We start from the raw sequence: 17,252 nt of genomic DNA on the forward strand, positions 1-17,252 counted from the left end.
GTCAGAAGCAAACCTGAGGCCAACAGGAGTCAGTCAGTTATGGTAGATTTGAAATTTGGTTTGATGACCTCAAATGAGAAATTGGAAACTGATAGGAGGAACCAAAGAGTACAGTTAAGTTAAAAGTACATCTTATGAAGTTAGGATATTTTTCCTCCAACAACAGGTTCCAGAGGTTTGTTGCTATGGCGGCGCACATAAGTGCAGCGGCTTCTCGAGCTCCTCAGATTAACAGCACCATGCCAGACTCAGCCTTCCAGATCAATGGTCTTCAGTTATTCCGAGCGGACCGCGACCAACGGTCAGGCAAAACACGGGGAGGAGGACTCTGTATGTACGTGAATGAAGGTTGGTCTACTAACTGTGGACTGGTTAAAAGCTGCTGCTCTGAGGCAATAGAACTCATGACAGAGAAATGTCGGCCGTACTATCTGCCTCGGGAGTTTACTGCGGTGTTCGTCACCATTGTTTACATCCCGCCGGGTGCTAACGGCAACGAAGTATTGAAGGAGCTACATGACATCATTAGCTCACTGCAGATGAAGCACCCGGAGGCGTTTTACGTGGTTGCGGGGGACTTTAACCACGTGAAACTGACGGACACTCTGCCCAGTTTTTACCAGCACGTCACCTTTCCCACAAGCGGAGACAACACTCTGGACTGTGTGTACACCAACATTGACGGTGGGTACAGAGCCCTTCCTCGTCCCCATCTTGGCCTCTCCAACCACATCTCAATCGTGCTGGCGCCAGCATATCGTCCGCTGATGAGACGGATCAGACCAACAAAGAAGACAGTCACTGTGTGGCCCAGAGATGCAGCCTTTGTGCTCCAGGACTGTTATCAGTGCACAGATTGGCAGGTCTTCAGAGAGGCAACTACTCATGAGGGAAAGGTGGACCTGGAGGAATACACCTTCTCTGTTCTTGGCTTCATCTCCAAGTGTGCTGATGATGTCACCACCACCAAGACAGTAACCTGTTACCCGAACCAGAAACCCTGGCTTAATGCTGAGGTGAGAGCTCTGCTGAAAGCTCGGGACACTGCGTTCAGGACAGGCGAGGCATCAGCACTCCAAGAAGCAAGGATAGAACTGGCTGCAGGCATTGTGAGGGCCAAAGCCATACGCCCAGAAAATTCAAGGTCACTTCACCACCAACGACCCCCAGCGCATGTGGAAGGGCATAAAGTGCATCACTAACCACAACATCAGGGGTGCACAATGTCCAATGGACCCCTCACTGCCAGATGCACTCAACAGGTTCTACGCCCGCTTCGAGGATCCTAACACCTCCCTCAGCATCAGAGTCAGAGTGGTGACACGCCTCTCTGTGTGACAACAGATGTGAAGAAGTCCCTCCAGGAAATTAACTCCCGAAAGGCTGCAGGCTCCGTCAACATCCCAGGGCGAGTACTGAGGCACTGTGCACATAAGCTGTCCGAGGTGTTGACGGACATTTTCAACACCTCACTGTCACTGTCATCATCTGTACTCACCTGCTTAAAGACCACCACTATCGTCCCCAAGTGCTCCACAGTGATGAGCCTGAATGACTACCAGCCCATAGCCTTAACATCAGTAGTCATGAAGTGCTTCGAGAAGCTAGTTATGAACCACATCAAGGACTCCATCGACGTCACTTTGGACCCCCATCAGTACAGGAAGAACCGCTCCACTGCTGACGCCATTTCATCGGCGATCCACACAGCCCTCTCCCATCTGGAGAGCAGGAACTCATACATACGTCTCCTCTTCCTGGATTTCTCCTCAGCATTCAACGCCATCAACCCACAGACCCTGGTGCAGAAGCTCTCCTCTCTTGGACTGAGTTCTACACTGGGGAACTGAATTTTGGACTTCCTGACAAACAGACCTCAAACTGTCCGGATCGACAACAACGTCTCCTAATCCATCACCCTCAGCACTGGCTCGCCGCAGGCCTGCGTGCTGAGCCTCCTCCTCTTCACTCTGCTGAAGTATAACTGCTCAGCAAGGCATTCCAACTGTCATATAGTGAAGTTTGCCGACGACACAGCAGTAGTGGGACGCATCATGAACAGTGATGAGTCCAAATACAAAGAGGAGGTGGAACACCTGGTGCAGTGGTGCAGAGAAAATTACCTCTGCATCAATGTGAAGAAGACCAAGGAGACGGTGCTGGATTTCAGAAGGAACAAGGATCCTCTTCAGCCCTTGTACATCAGAGGAGCAGCTGTGGAGGTGGTCTCCAGCTACAGGCATCTGGGTGTGCATATATCCAGTGACTTCACCTGGAGTACCAACACTTCCCATCTGGTCAAGAAGGCCCATCAGCGTCTCTACTTCCTCAAGAAGCTGCGGACAGCTGGACTTGGGAGCTCAGTCCTGAGGAGCTTTTATCACTGTGTGGTGGAGAGTGTTCTCTGCACCTGCATCACTGTGTGGCACAGCAGCTGCACTGCTGCTGAGAGGACGGCTCTACAGAGGGTGGTCAAGGCTGCACAGAGGACTGTGGGGAGCAGCCTTCCCTCCACCTCGATGCAGGAGGAGGGCGCTCCTCATCATGAAAGACTCAACCCATCCTGCACACAGGCTGTTCCAGCCGCTCCCCTAAGGCAGGAGGCTGAGGAGCATCCAGAGCAAGACCATCAGGCTGAAGAACAGTTTCTTCCCTTCAGACATCAGACTCCTGAACTCAAGCTGCACCAAATGCAGCTTCACCTCATAGCTTGAGACACATAATAGACACAGACACATAACTACATCACTTAATTTACTTTATGTTAATTTGTTTATTTTATTTCATTATTTATTTATTTATTATTATTTATGTATTTAATTTTTGTGTAGTGGATTTCTTTATCTGGGACCTGAGTACAAATTTCGTACCACAAACTCCCAAGGTGGTATGACAATAAAAAATCCTTGAATCCTTGAATCACCTCAAACCAGATGATGGATTGGATTTTATTTCAATGTAATTTGTGAATGTTAACTCCTCATTTTCAACAGCAGAGCTGTGCAGGTTGAAAAAGCTTGTCATTTTGGAGAAAATCTCATCAACATTTCCACTACATACGAGGTGAAAATAAATAGCATGTTTGATAGAGGAAAAGCTGTAATGAGCCACACCAAAGTTAAACAAACAAAGTTAAACTGAGTCAAATATTGTTGTGGAATATAAGGTGTATACTGAGTTGTATAGATCTTGTATTTGCCCAGCATTAGATTACGGAACGGGAGTCTGAGGTTACTGTCAACAACCTTACAGTGAAAAAGTTCAGTGTTTGTGTTTTTTTTTTTAGATGTGCATAGAAATTCTCCTAAAACGACATTAAATTGCGATACGGGTTGGGAACCATGTGAAGTTAGATATAATGTAGATATGGTCAGACTGTGGAGGAGGTTTGTTAATATGCCAGATCATCAATTAACAAAACGCATTTTTCTTTCACAAATGGGTATACTTGGACCAGACAAATTGAGAAGATATTTGAGGAGGCAGACTTTCAGTACATTTATAGGAATAAATTAAGATATAATATTGAACAGCTAAAACAGTTTTATTTTGAAGTTTCTAAGTGCAAGTGGGCAGTCGATATCTTACATAAACCAAAATTATGTACTTATGTTTTACTGAAGGATGCCTGTATGGTCTTGAGTCATATATATCATGGACCTTGTCTAAAAGATGACGGTCCATGTGCGCCCAGTTCAGACCTGGTACTTTGCCTTTGGCTTTGGAGACTGGATGTTTTCATTCAGTGCCAGAGCATAACCAAAGATGTTCTTTGTATCATTTGGGGGAAATTGCAGTGCACTTTTTGTTTTACTGTCCTTTGTACGTGAGTTTGAGAAATTATTTATTTACTAAAATATTTGATGTTTATCCAGATTTCTTTTATTTAATGGATGAGGATAAAATGTGTTATTTAAGTATTTTGTGTTTCTGTTAGCACAGTTTATTTTGAAGGACTGGCACTTAAGAAAAAGGACATTTTTTGTTTAAAGAATATTTGTGTACATCCGCTTGTTTGTATATGTTTTTATTGTGTCTTGTAAGCCCATATGAGCTGGGCACTTGCAAAAGGGTGTATGACACATATGAAAATAAAGACTATCTATTAATTTATGAATTATTTATTAGAAAAAAATAAATGATTTGAGTAAGAGCAACTTAATGTGTTAAACATAACACATTAAACATACTTAATGAATCAAATTATAAAAACTTAGTAAATTGAGTTGGATAAACTTTGTGAATTGAGTTGGTCAGACGTAGGATACAAAACTGGCATTGAACTCAACTGTTTCAGGTAAAGTCAAAGTAAAATGTTCTCTTAAGTTAAAGATTTGTAACTTTTAAGATAACTGAACACAAAAAAGTAAGTTGTCATCACTAAATCAAAGGATTAAGTGAGATTAATGTAAACAAGTCCATAAGATGAACTATAGCCCAAAAACACTTTTTAGAGTGAGGTTTATCAACACTATCGTTGGGTGAAAACAGCAGCAGAAAGTGATGCAGGAGGAGCAGTGGTAGTCTGGTCACCTTGCAGTCCTCTTCAGGTGTTTCCTAAGCTGTTGGTTCTCCTTCACCTGCTCCCGTTCAGTGTTCATGACCAGGCGGCGGTGTTTCAGGAACTGAGACTGATGCTGCAGAGAAAGACAAAGAGTCAGCTGTGAAATTTTAGCTAAACAGGAGAAAAACAAGCAAAATCTGATCTTCATCTACCTGCTTTTTCACCTTTTCTTCATCCGTCGTTGGCCAGAGAAACTTTGGGACTTCTAGGCTCGTATTAGAACCGTGATCAATGAATGAATTATTCGGATTCAACAGGGTGTGTCCGCTCACCTTAAACATACGAAAGCCTTATTAGGGATCCAACAACCTGCAAAAGTATTCACATCCACATTTTGTCATTTTACAGCAATCTTGAATGTACTTTATTAAGATTATTGTGGAACATAAAAATTGCATAAAAAGTAAATATTTTATGCAAATCTAAAACATGGGGCATGAATTTCAGTTTTACAGTTGTAATTATGCTCTGCTGAGGTTTGGCAGTCAAAATTTGAACTAGGGTAAGCTAAAACTGCCACTCGAGAAGTTCTGGGGAGGATGTGTACAGAAAATGCTAAATGTTTATATTTTTATTGTTTTGGCTTATTTGCTGCTCAAACTGTGTTGTTCTTTCAGCAAATGTCTTTTTTTCAGTCTGCATACTCCAGTTTACAACTAATCGCGTACTATATACTTTTATTTACATATTGTACTTATTATCCATTATTGTTATTCATTATTACAATTATTATATGTATTATTTACATATTTTATTGTATATATTAATATTGATCCTTTTATTATTATTTATTTATTGTTACTGGAGCCTTGCAACAAAATTTCTTTAAAAATGTACATTTTTAAACGTACAATTGAATGACAATAAAATCTTCCTATGTCTCTGTGTATGTCTAAATTAGTTGACAGTTATTTCAATAATCAGTTCATCATGATTAATCATTTTAGCCCTACTATTAACTGCCCTCCGCATCTTGCAAAATGATTCAAACATGCTGTGGTTTTTTCAATGTTGCCACATTATAACAACAACCTTCACTGTTAATATATTAGCATTTTATGTCATAAGGAAGCACCATTGTAGAGTGGAATTAAAAGGATAAATGTTTTTGGGTTTTTTTGGAAATTAAAAAGTGAAATACTGTTTGTATTTCACTCATCTTACTGCAATATTCCTAAATAAAATCCAACCATTTGGAGCCGCCTAACTGGTGAATAGGTGGCTATCATGTGAATAGCATGCAGTTTAATCTCTATAAATACAGCAGGTGTGTGTAGGTTTGTATTCTTAAACACACATCATGTTGACAAAAAACGTAGCAGAGAGGTGTAAAACTGAATTAGATTATAAAACTGTATTCCGAGCTTTGAACATCTACAGAAAGCTCTTCAATCCATCATCTGAGAATCAAAACAGCATAGCACAACCGCTATAAGAAGCAAATTGGAAAAAGTTTCAGTCTCTGTGTCAAGGCTCAATACATGCCACAATGTTTAGATTATTTCTTTTATTTGTAAAACTGGGCACCGATTCCTTCCACTTCACATTACATATTGCTTTGTGTTGCTCTATTACTTAAGGTCCAGTTATAATACACTGAAGTTGTGGTTATAATGTGAGAAAATAGGAAAAGGTTTGAGATGTAAGAATACTTTTAAAATTGAAGTTCATGTTTATTGTGCAACACTCACAGATATTAGACAAATTAATAAAAGTAAAAAAATGTAACACAACATGTTTGATTTCACTGCTGCATGTTGAGAAATTCAGTTACCTTCTGCTGAACAAGTGGACATTCATGTTGACTACTAAAGAGAGGAACATCTCTTGTTTCCTGTTCCTCCTCTGTTCTCCGCACACAAGCATTAGCAGTCTGCTGGGTGGAGAGACAAAGGTTTTCAGTTATTCCTTCAACTTCCAGGAAAAAAACAAACAACATGACCACAGGAAGAGTGCTAAAAAAGCAGAACAAAGGTTTAGACACAGACACTCACATGTCTGGTTGGAGAGATGCTCCATCTGCCTCCTGGAAGATCTGACAGCACTTCCTCCCCTTGGGTCAGCCGACAGGCAGCCAGTCTGAGTCTGACCTGCCTCAGGGGCTTACTCAACTGGAAAACAGTGGAAATAAATAATATTCCACATTAATCATGGTCACATTACCTGATAAGTCACACAAAGGGAAATAGTTTGATCCTTCTGGAGGTCAAAAACACAACAAAAATGCTAACAAAGAAAAAAAAGTAATTGTAAACTTGACTGAGATTAAAACATGAACTATTTACCATCAGAAAGAAATTTATGGTAACACTTTATTTGAAGGGGGTTGAATAAGACTGTCATGACACTTTAATAAACATGACATAACACCTGTCATGAACATGAATTAGCCTTCATGAATATTTATGACTGTTGTCATAAAGCGTCATTCGGTAAATTATGACACTTTTAATACAAAGTTGACATTATTCTAAATGTCTTCGTTATGACAACTTCACATTAACCAGGAAATCATTACTGTTTAAACTTTACCTTTAATAACATAAAGTTACCTAGTTTTTAAAGTGCAATCAGTAATACTTTTATAACAAATTTATATCAGTAATGATTTCTTGGTTAATGTCAAGTTGTCATAACAAAGACATTTTGAATAATGTCAACTTTGTATTAAAAGTGTCATAATTTACCGAATGACACTTTATGACAACAGTCATAAATATTCATGAAGGCTTGTTCATGTTCATGACAGGTGTTATGTCATGTTTATGACAGTGTTATGACAGTCTTATTCAACCCCCTTCAAATAAAGTGTTACCAAATTTATTAGTGCTCCCTGGTGGGTAAACTTCCACATTACAGTTTGCACCCATAAATAACTCATAATGTTTATGCAGAATCTGCAGCAACTGTTTAATACTAGATTTTGAGCCTTTTGTTTTCAAACCCGAAACCAAACTGGGGAGAAAATAGCTTCATCAGCCCAGGTTTGGGCAAAGAATAATCAAATTAACTTATCAATAAACTTTTATTTTAGCTTAAGAATGAAATATTTCATTCAGAAGAAATTCTTAAAAAATCATTTACATATTTTATTATCATTTTACTATGCAACAGTGATTTCAGTGATGTTTTCAGTTTAATTTATAATGTGTGGTGCAATAAATAAAAATAATAGTGTCTCCAATATCAGCAAGAAATCCATCAGAGCTTTCTGCTTCTCTTATGCTGAGGAACCTTCACCTCACCTCTGGAGAACTGCTCTGTTGTGCAGCAGGTTCTGAGTGGATATGCTCCTCTTCCTTGCATACCTGCTGGGTCAGGATCTGATAATGTGGAAGTCCTCTGTGGGGTATTACCTAGACAAAGACACACACGTCTACCATGAGAAGATCAGTCAAGACAGAAAGCTAAACCACATCATGATCTTTTCAGGAAATTTGATGTCTTGTATGCCATGGTGCAGCTTGCAAACCACACAGAGTTTTTAAGAATCTGGTATTATTATGAAGATACCAGTGTAAAACATAATGATGAGCTAACTAGTCAGCTACATCTTCTCATAAGAAAATGTCACTTTTTTTAGTTAGAAGACTGTTACTAAAAACCTAATTTGTTCTCTCTTTTTTTGTTTCAGATATGAAAAAATAGCTGTGAAAATAACAGCAAGTTGTGGCTAGGTTGGTGCTGGCATTTTGCAACGTTTGTACCTGACAAGAGGAGATGTAAAGAGTGTAGTTGGCCTAAGTGCAATTAAAAGTGATTTTTGTTTTCTGAATGTCATAAGGGTATCAGGAAACTTTACCGGGAACCAGAATTGTTTTTCTGGGACCCATTTTTTACATGCATCTGCCAGGGAACGATCAGATTATCTAGGACAAAACTAACCACAGAAAAAAAATCCCTGGAAACGGGGTCAAATTTTTGTTTATAGCCTGAACCTACAGGGAAGGTGGAAAACATTTCAGATTGGGTGAATTTTCTGAGCCTTGTGTTTCACTTAATACTCTTCTGAAGTGATATTTGGTGTGTAATATAACAGACATTTCATAAATATACCAGATTTTGAATAACTTCTGTCTTTAGGTGAGAGTGAAGTCAAAGAGAGAATATCCTCATGTCATAATATTTTGTGTTAAAATGATTTACAGAATTTGAACAATCTGTCCTCATTTATAGAGCACCATCATACATAATGAAAGAATGAAAGATGAAAACGTTGAAAAACGAAGACAAAATAAAAGAGGAAATAAGCTAAACAAGATAAAGCCTGGAAAAGAAAAAAAAAAACAAAACTGAAATACAGTATGTCGTTAGCAAACAAGGTGCTGCTTTGAAGGGCTGAGGAAACATTGTTCAATATAAAGGGCTGTAATGCCAATAAGAGGTGCAATACTTTCTGCTTTCTTCTCGTTCTCGTCTGAGCTTTTTACACTCTGTGACCTTCAACACTTTGAACAAATCAGCCCTTTGGTCTTGTCTGTTTTTTTCTAGGACTTCACAGTCAAGTGGGTATACTTCACCAAGGGATGTGAATGAGGTTGTTGTCGTCGCTTGCACACGTGAGCTTGATGTGTGACTCGTCGTCGCACTTCATCTTGAAACCGCTTCAGGTTGTCTTCATCCTCCCTTCTCTTTTGTGCCTGTAGCTCCTCCGTTAGCAAAGCAAGGTTCTAAGAAAACACAGAGCTCTGAAAACAACAAGATTATCAACCCTAAAATCAGATTACCAAATGTAATCTGTAACAACAAAGCTAAAATGTTTTAGAATAAGACTATAAAAAATATCTCAACTTGGACCTCTAAACCAAACTGATTAGCTTCCATTCTTATGTAGTGAATTGTTGAATTAGTACAGTTGAACTATTTTATAGTAGAATCATTGTAGCAAAAAGAACCACGAATAGCCATTTTCTGTGTTTGTCTCTCACATTATTTTGGAGGAATTTTGAGTAGCTTTTCTTAACTTAAATTATGCTACCAGAACTGTTTTAGAGCAAACCGGCTTTCTCCTGGAAGCCACTCCAAACAAGCCTTTTTTTCTTTTTTTTAAATTTTAATTTAATACTTTTTGATTGGAGCTCTTAGGTTGTTTTGTGGGAAAATCCGAGGCTGTCAAATGTTTTCATATGGTGAATAACAATCAATTCACTAAAAATTGTTTGGAAACCATCTTATAACCATTTACAGCTTGATAAATAACACCAATTACTTATATATTAAAAAGCCTTTGATCAATTAGTCAAATGTTTTTCATGTAGGGCCTCCTTGCTTTTTAACTCCTAAATCCAATCCAGCAATTTTTTCCCCAAATTGGATTAAACTACACATCAACTATCTAGCAAATTATAACAAGAATGTACGATATATCGGCCGAATTAGTCATTTTTAACACATGGGTCCGATAAATAAAACTGAGGCGATGTAAACAACCAATATTCATTTTTACAATGTGATCCTCTGATAATGGCGGGGGATTTCACCCAAAGGAGTCTCGATGGTAGAGAAAAATATATAAAATCTGTAAATATATCAGTAAAAAAATTTAATGTTGTATCACCATTTTGAAAATGTTGAATATTGGCGCGTCCCTAAACAAGTAAAATATATCCAGCAAAATTAACCCATAGACAAAAGCCAAACAATAAAGCTGATATTTTAAATTTTATAATAATTTATAAAGTTGTCAAACTTGACGTTTGGGCTAAATTAATAAATTCCTAATGGTCTGGATAAAACCTGTAGGAAAAGTAAGGGCTCTATCAAAACAAACGGGACACTTGGCACTACCGGTCATCGCCTTGGTAACGGCTAAATTAAAGCTAGCTAGTCGCGGCAGATTTTAAAGCCAAACTTACAGCTGGGTGCTCCAGGAAATCCTGTCCGACTTCCACCCAGGCTCCAACCGCCACCACCGCCTGGTTCCTTTCGGCCAACACTTTACTGGGTCTCGAGTGTCCATGCTGGCTGCTCCTGCTCCCCGGAGATTTAAACCTGCGGTCTATCGGAACTTTGAAACGGTCAGTACTCATTAGTAACCGAAAACACTACTGCTTATGTTGATTCCGATTGAATTCAGAAGATTAATTCAACGAGAAACTACTTCGGTGGCTAAGTTGACACAAAAAAGAGTGCTATTAAGCTTTTAAACTAATGAAAACGATAAAAGACCTGATGTGAGGACAAAAGAAAAATATCTCATCAGAGGTTTGAATTTTGCTCATTTCTTCTCGTTTTAGTGCGGAGTTTAGAAAACACCTCACTGCTGCCTCCATGTGGACAGGAGGAGACAGTGAACGTAGAGGATTTCTAAAACAACTCCCTGTAGAAAATTTAGAAAATAACAGTAGTACAAAGATTTAATCAAATAAATTGTTTTGTATTTTAAACGTGCTTTTTAATGAGTGCATTTCTAGAATACTGAAGCATCTTCTGTTCAACAATGTGATTAAAGTTAAACTTCCTAATTTTAACAGCAAAATTATTGACTCAAATATAGAGGAGTGAGTCTAAGCAATAATTTCAACAATAGCATAAAAGACTCTTAGATATTAAGAAGCTTTAAAAATATTAAGTATAGATCCAAGTGTGGAGAAGAAGTTTTGGACAGAATAAAGAAGCTTCTTATCTGTAGCTATTTTGTTTGTGTTTTTTTTTTTTTTATGTTGAAACAGGTCTATTTTAACCATTTTTATTTTAAATAAAATGCGTGGACATGAATTGGCATTTTTAAATTGACGCTACACCCTGCACCATTTTTTGTACTGTGCCTTTAATTTAATGTTTATCTGTTTGATATCAAATTTATCCTAATTTTATTTCAAGCCCAAAGTAAAATGAATATATTCTTTAAGTCTGGGTGTATTGCCAAGAGGCTGTCATCAGAAGTTCAGATATACATTTAATATGCATTTATTTTTTTTTATTTTGAATTTTTATTTCTAATTTATATTTGTAGTTAAACAATATAATTGTTTACTATTAATTTTATGTTAATTTTTAGCTTTTAACCTTACATGAATTCATACATTTTACAGTTGTTATTCTTCACTATCTCAAAAAGAAGTCAAAGTAAAGATAACGGAGAAGATCACACCAGAAGAGATTTTCTATTGGATTCAAAAATCAAACTCATCCAGCAAGTGGTGCTACACATTAAGCAAACTGATAGAGAAATATGATCTTGTGGGATTAGTTTTGACAAATCTGGACTGATTTTTTTTTTTTTCACAATCCATTTGAGGAAAAAAAAATCCAATATCCTAATCTCATTTTGTAAGAAAGCAAAAACATAAAAACTAAACGTGGAAATTTTTGCAAGGGTATTCACATAATTTTGTTTTAATTAAATGAAACAATTAAAAAAAAAAAACAGCACAAACTGAACCCAAGATCTATGGAAGTGTGATGAAATCAATAAAATACAAAAGCAGAACAATTCTGTTGAAGGAATAACTTTATTTTAAAAAGACAGTATTTCATTACATTTCATTAAACTTAATCCCAGAATTCATTCCATCAAATATAAAGGTTACTCTGAATCTCAGAGCTTCTGACAAAATTGCGGAGGACATCTGTGCTTCGGGATGAGTCCACCTGAGGAGAGAATTTCAGAAAATAATAATAAAAAACAGATTTAATTTTTTTTCCAAGAAATTCTTCATCCCAGTAAAAAGTCTCATTCAGACTAAAATCACCTTTCAACAAACCACTTGAACCAGGATAAAATAAATTCTTCTTGTAATAAGAATTCCCTGACAATGCCAACTAAATTCTTGGAAATTTAGTATTATATTCAAATTTAGAGTCTGTTCGTTGCTCCTTTTCAGAATTTTTCAGATAATTTGTATATCAGTCTTACAAGACAAGTACAAAAAATACCTTGTAGGGTTTTATCATCTTGATGTTGAGCAAATCATTAAGTAACTCCATGCTGTCTTCAAAAGATTTTTGACTATTTCATGACTTTTTTGGGCATTTGGACCAACTAAGTCAGCTCCGATTCTAAATCTTTTCCACTCTGACTTTTAAAATCTGGTCTGGATTACTCTACATTAAATATAGACTCTACAAACTGTCAGATCTTTATTTTATTTGAGATAATGCCCCGATAGTTTGAGGGCCAACAAAGCTTAAAAACCACAGACAGTCATGGATATTTTCTAACTTCGACTCATCATTTTGCTGAGTGAACATAAATGTCAACTTTCGACATGAAGAGTGACATTAATTTCTTTAAAACATATTTTGTGAAGAACTTTTATCACCCTCAATCAATTTCAATGAAAAATGTTTTTTTTTAAAAAACAAGACAGTATTATCAGAAATGTATTTTTTTTTAATTATTTTTTATCACTATTTTTTCCACAAGAGGATCAATACATATCAGTAAATTTGAAGATATAATTGAATACAGTTATTGTATTACAAGTTACAGTTTTACAAGAGCAGTATTTGTGTGTGGTGCCATACAGTTACCTACATAAGATGCAATAAATAATTTATCATCAGTTTTATTGTTATCACAATAGTAACACAAAATATGATACAATTCTAAGTCCATGTCGCCCAGCTCTATTGAGAAACATAAAAAAAAAACTACAAACATGTCAAAAATTAGCCTGATATATCATTAGTAAGTAAAAAGAAAAGAAAATAACTGTTGCCTAAAAGACTGCTTTTTTAAATACAGTTAGATTTATTTTGCAGCACAGTGGTCCAGTTGTGAGCACTGTTGCATGCAGACTCTGCACTGGGAGAGCCCGCATGCTCTCCCAATGCATTTGCATGTTCTCTCATGGTTAGGTTAATTGGTTAGGTGTGAGATTATTTTTCCTGTGTGACTCTGTGATGAACTGTCCAGGGTAAACCCTACCTCTTGCCCAATGACCGCAGAAGATAGCAACTCTGTAAGGATAAGCGAGTGCAGAAGATGGATGGATATTTGGCAGCACTTTCTGTTAGTCAAATTTAATGCTTTGACTTTGCTTTCCCCTTCAAGGGAATTGTAAAACACAATTTCTCATGAAAAAAAAAGCTGAGAGGATTTCAACTTGGAAAGTGGAGACTCTGCAACTGGTAAGAAAAAGAAAGGCAAATGCTTTTGGCATGAGCTGCTCCTGTAATTATAAAACCTAATCCCATCAGCTGTCAGAAGTTTGCAGCAACAGCCTCAGCTGGAACGCAGCCAGATCGCCGTGATGCTGGACATGAGGATACATCCACCTTCACTGACCTTTATTATAAACAGAACAGCGGCTCACCTGTATGGACCTGCCAAGCTTGGTTAGCACCGGCTTGTACTTGTCCATGGTGATGGAGTCAGGACCGGTGACATCACTGTAACACTGGTAGACAACAGCAGCGATGCTGTGGACCTGGCAGTGGTTCAGGACTGATGAAACATCACAGAAAAGAACAAAACAGGGTTAACTGATGGATAAAAGATGACACTGATGAAGAGGAAACCCATCAGCGATGAAGACTTGGTTCCTTATGCCAATGAAAGATCTTTTTGTTAGGATTAAATGTGCTTCGGTGTACTGGCGACATAATGCCCACATCAGGATGCAGGGCTGTGTGTGCCCAGTGAGTGGAGAGAAGCCTAATTGCACCACATTTCATTCAGCTGGCAGAATCATTTGTCCAAAGTGACTTTTTTTCCCTCTACATACACACACCAAGAGCTGTGTAGGGCTTATTGTCTTGCTCAAGGATGCCTCAGCAGGCAGGAATGAGAATCAGACCTCTCAAAAGTGTGAAAGTGCAGTCAAAACTGAAGTATTCCAGGTGTAGAGGAATCAGAAACACCTGATGCATTCTATTCAGAGACTTTGAATCTTTTCTACCACTCTGTGAGCTTTAGTATCTCAGCCCCTAAAATATCTATACATTTACATCCCATGTGGGCATTAATTAATAGTAGTTAGTTAATCCAACTGGCCAAATATCCATATGCAGAGTGTGCATTCCTGAAAAATATAAAATCCTACAGAGCATCAGAGTCATCTGAAATGTATCTTCACATTTAATTTAGTCATTATTAGCATTTTAGCAATTAAACCCTTCTAAAAAGAATGACTTTTAGGAAGTAACCCTCACAAATTACTGACCAGGATTTGCACGTTTTCACTGGTATTTTGAGGATTTATATTTGGTGATGAGTTCCAATTCTTTAAGGTTGGAAGGCCTCCCTGTCATCACACTAATCTTTAGTTCTTTCCACACATTCTCGGTTTCAATCAATCCAAACTGTTATTAAAATTTACAAAAAATATTTAAAATTTAATTTTGAACCCAACTGATGCAGGTTGGTAGTGTAACTATTTCTTCTAGCAGAAGCTGCACAGGGAACATTTTTTGTGGTCGTTGGATATATTAAATATGGACAAACCTAATTCTTTCTCGATCTAAGAAAACTAAATGAATTAATTGCAATAAACAATAATAGCTGGAATTCAGACTACCATGTTTAGAAAGGCTTAAATCTATTTTGGCAGTAGCATAATAACACAATGAAAAATGTAGAAAACAAAATTAAATTTTTATTCATTTGAGAAATTGAGGTAATTGTTTTTTTTTATTCAATTAAAATTCCTATAAAACAAATTTAATGCAAGTATTTTTTTAAGTTTTATTTATTATTTTTTTTCACAAAAAAAAGGATTCATTTTTCTTTCTAGGAAATCACTTATGTCAAATATGACCCAGAATATTAAAGAATATTTTTTTAAAAACAACAAAAAACAGCATTTTCTCTCCACATAAGTCCTAAAAGGAATCAGGACATCATGCACACCAAACAAGGCTTAGTGGAGAGGGCAGAGAGGGACATGGAATTGAGGCCTAGAGGCTCTCATATATCCTAATGTAATGGTTACAGTGCATGTAAGACACGTAACCATTTAGATTTCTCAGAAAATCTAGCGAAAAACAACAGATTTACAATCAAATTAAAACGGAGAATTAACTGAACAGATGGACCCACAGAATGCTAATCCCTGCTTGATGCACAGACAACGTTAAGCAACTCGATTAATGACTAAGACATACTTGTTTTCCATCTCTCCATGTAAGAACTGAATAAGAAACAGCCAGAATAAAGAAATAGAGGAGGAAATACCTGCAGAGATCCTAGAGCGATACACTGTGAGCCAATCAATATGATGCAAAGCAATTTAAATACTTATTCTGCCATTTTACTAACAACAAATATAGATTAAGACGTTAAAATAATGAGCCTACGGTTCTAAGTATTAACTATACTAATTGGACACTGAATGTTGAAACTGTCTCATACACACATTTATTGATATCAGTGATCAGTTATGAAATGAATTACCAAGAGTTATAATTACTCATAACACGAGGCCCTGCATGAGGTTTACTTTGGAACCATTTTAAAGGTTGTTATAATATGGGCTGCCAACTTATCGTGGTGGTGGGGTTTGAGTGTCCCAATGATCCTAGGAGCTAGGCTGTTAGGAGCTTCATGATAGAGTCACCAAAGGCAGACAGCTGCCAGTTGAGGAACAGACAAAGTGCAGCCCAAAGGACTCTCTGATGAATACAACCATTGGAAACAGTGTTCCCTCGCCTGGACACGAATCACTGGGGCCCCACTCTGGAGCCAGGCCTGGAGGTGGGGCATGTTTGCGAGTGCCTGGTGGCCAGGCTTCAACCCAAAGTTGAGACATGAGTTCCCCTCCCATGGGTTCACCAACTGCAGGAGGGGCCAAAGGGGTCAGGTGCAGTGGGGGAAATGTGGTAGCTGAGGGCAGGAACCTTGACGATCTGATCCTCCATTACAGAAACTGGCTCTTAGGACGTGGAATGTTACCTCTCTTGAGAGGTTTATGGCTAAAAATAGTCAGTGTCGCCTCAATGCATAGCTCGGGTTCTGGAACCGGTCTTCACGAAAGTGGTTGGATACTCCTCTACTCTGAGGTTGTCCCTGGTGAGAGGCACCGGGAAGGAGTGGGCATACTTGTTACCCCCCATCTTGGTCCCTGTTCATTGGGATTCACCCCAGTGAACGATTCACCCCATGGTGAGGAGGAGGGGGGCGGATCTGCGCCCTGTCATCGCAACACACCTCAAAGCCCCGGTACCAACTGCTCACTGTTCGCTCTCTGCTACCCTTAACATTACTACCAGGCAAGTTAAACCACTGCTGACGGGATTTGGGCTGGAGGTGAGCGGATGTGAATAGAAGTTACCTCAGAACCTCAACCGTTAAAGGAAGATTCGGCCCACAGCATTTGGAGCTCACAAAACATCACATAAATATCTGTGAAAATATTGTACCAATAATTTGGACCGTAGCATAAAGCCAAACATGCCAGTTAAATAGATCAAGATATCCCAAAAGCATCGTGAACTCACATAGGGGCTACCAGGGGATTCCAGGCAGATTGCACCAAAGATGTGCAGCTCAGCAGCTCGCTCTTCATGCAGGGCCAAGCCCAAGGTTGTGGTGTTAATATTATGCATGGATAAAAAACTACAAATGGCCACCTGTGATGACATCATAAAAGAGCAGCAGGCTCAGGTAGTCCAGGTGATGCTGATTGCTATGTTGATGCCCTTGCTGGAAGTTTGGTGATCCTGAATAAACTAATCACGATGATACAGTTTGTCTCAGCGCACTCTTTGTAACAATATGACAAGGTGTCAGGAGTGCTGTAAGTCA

The 17,252-nt window shown here is 38.1% G+C and overlaps 3 protein-coding genes across 4 annotated transcripts in view; 1 reads left to right on the plus strand and 2 right to left on the minus strand.

Moving 5' to 3' along the window:
- Positions 1-185: 185 nt before the first annotated feature.
- LOC106940864 (uncharacterized) lies at positions 186-1,321 on the plus strand. The gene is made up of 2 exons (XM_015023720.1): positions 186-1,154; positions 1,223-1,321. The coding sequence occupies exons 1-2, from the start codon at positions 186-188 to the stop codon at positions 1,319-1,321; spliced, it is 1,068 nt and encodes a 355-aa protein (XP_014879206.1).
- A 3,133-nt stretch (positions 1,322-4,454) lies between these two features.
- On the minus strand, positions 4,455-11,506 carry ccdc15 (coiled-coil domain containing 15). Of its 2 annotated transcripts, none has more exons than XM_015023721.1 (7): positions 10,420-11,506; positions 9,085-9,234; positions 7,810-7,920; positions 6,559-6,675; positions 6,339-6,440; positions 4,717-4,836; positions 4,455-4,637 (listed from the first exon to the last, which is right to left on the minus strand). In XM_015023721.1, exons 1-7 carry the CDS (start codon positions 10,591-10,593, stop codon positions 4,530-4,532), a joined length of 882 nt encoding a protein of 293 aa, XP_014879207.1. In that variant the 5' UTR covers positions 10,594-11,506; the 3' UTR covers positions 4,455-4,529. The 2 variants fall into 2 exon arrangements, with proteins under 2 accessions (XP_014879207.1, XP_014879208.1); XM_015023722.1 differs by having other exon boundaries at positions 6,339-6,437; positions 10,420-11,501.
- A 493-nt stretch (positions 11,507-11,999) lies between these two features.
- psmg1 (proteasome (prosome, macropain) assembly chaperone 1) overlaps positions 12,000-17,252 on the minus strand; it is a 36,271-nt gene continuing 31,018 nt past the window's right edge. Inside the window, exons 6-7 of the mRNA XM_015023723.1 lie at positions 13,825-13,955; positions 12,000-12,157 (exon numbers count right to left, since the gene is read on the minus strand). Coding sequence (XP_014879209.1) covers positions 12,080-12,157; positions 13,825-13,955 — 209 coding nt within the window. The 3' untranslated portion in view covers positions 12,000-12,079. The remainder of the gene's footprint in view (positions 12,158-13,824; positions 13,956-17,252) is intronic.

The sequence above is a fragment of the Poecilia latipinna genome, unplaced genomic scaffold (genome assembly GCF_001443285.1).
Source record: "Poecilia latipinna isolate Pla-1442-1.1 unplaced genomic scaffold, P_latipinna-1.0 Scaffold3397, whole genome shotgun sequence".
Lineage (NCBI taxonomy): Eukaryota > Metazoa > Chordata > Actinopteri > Cyprinodontiformes > Poeciliidae > Poecilia > Poecilia latipinna.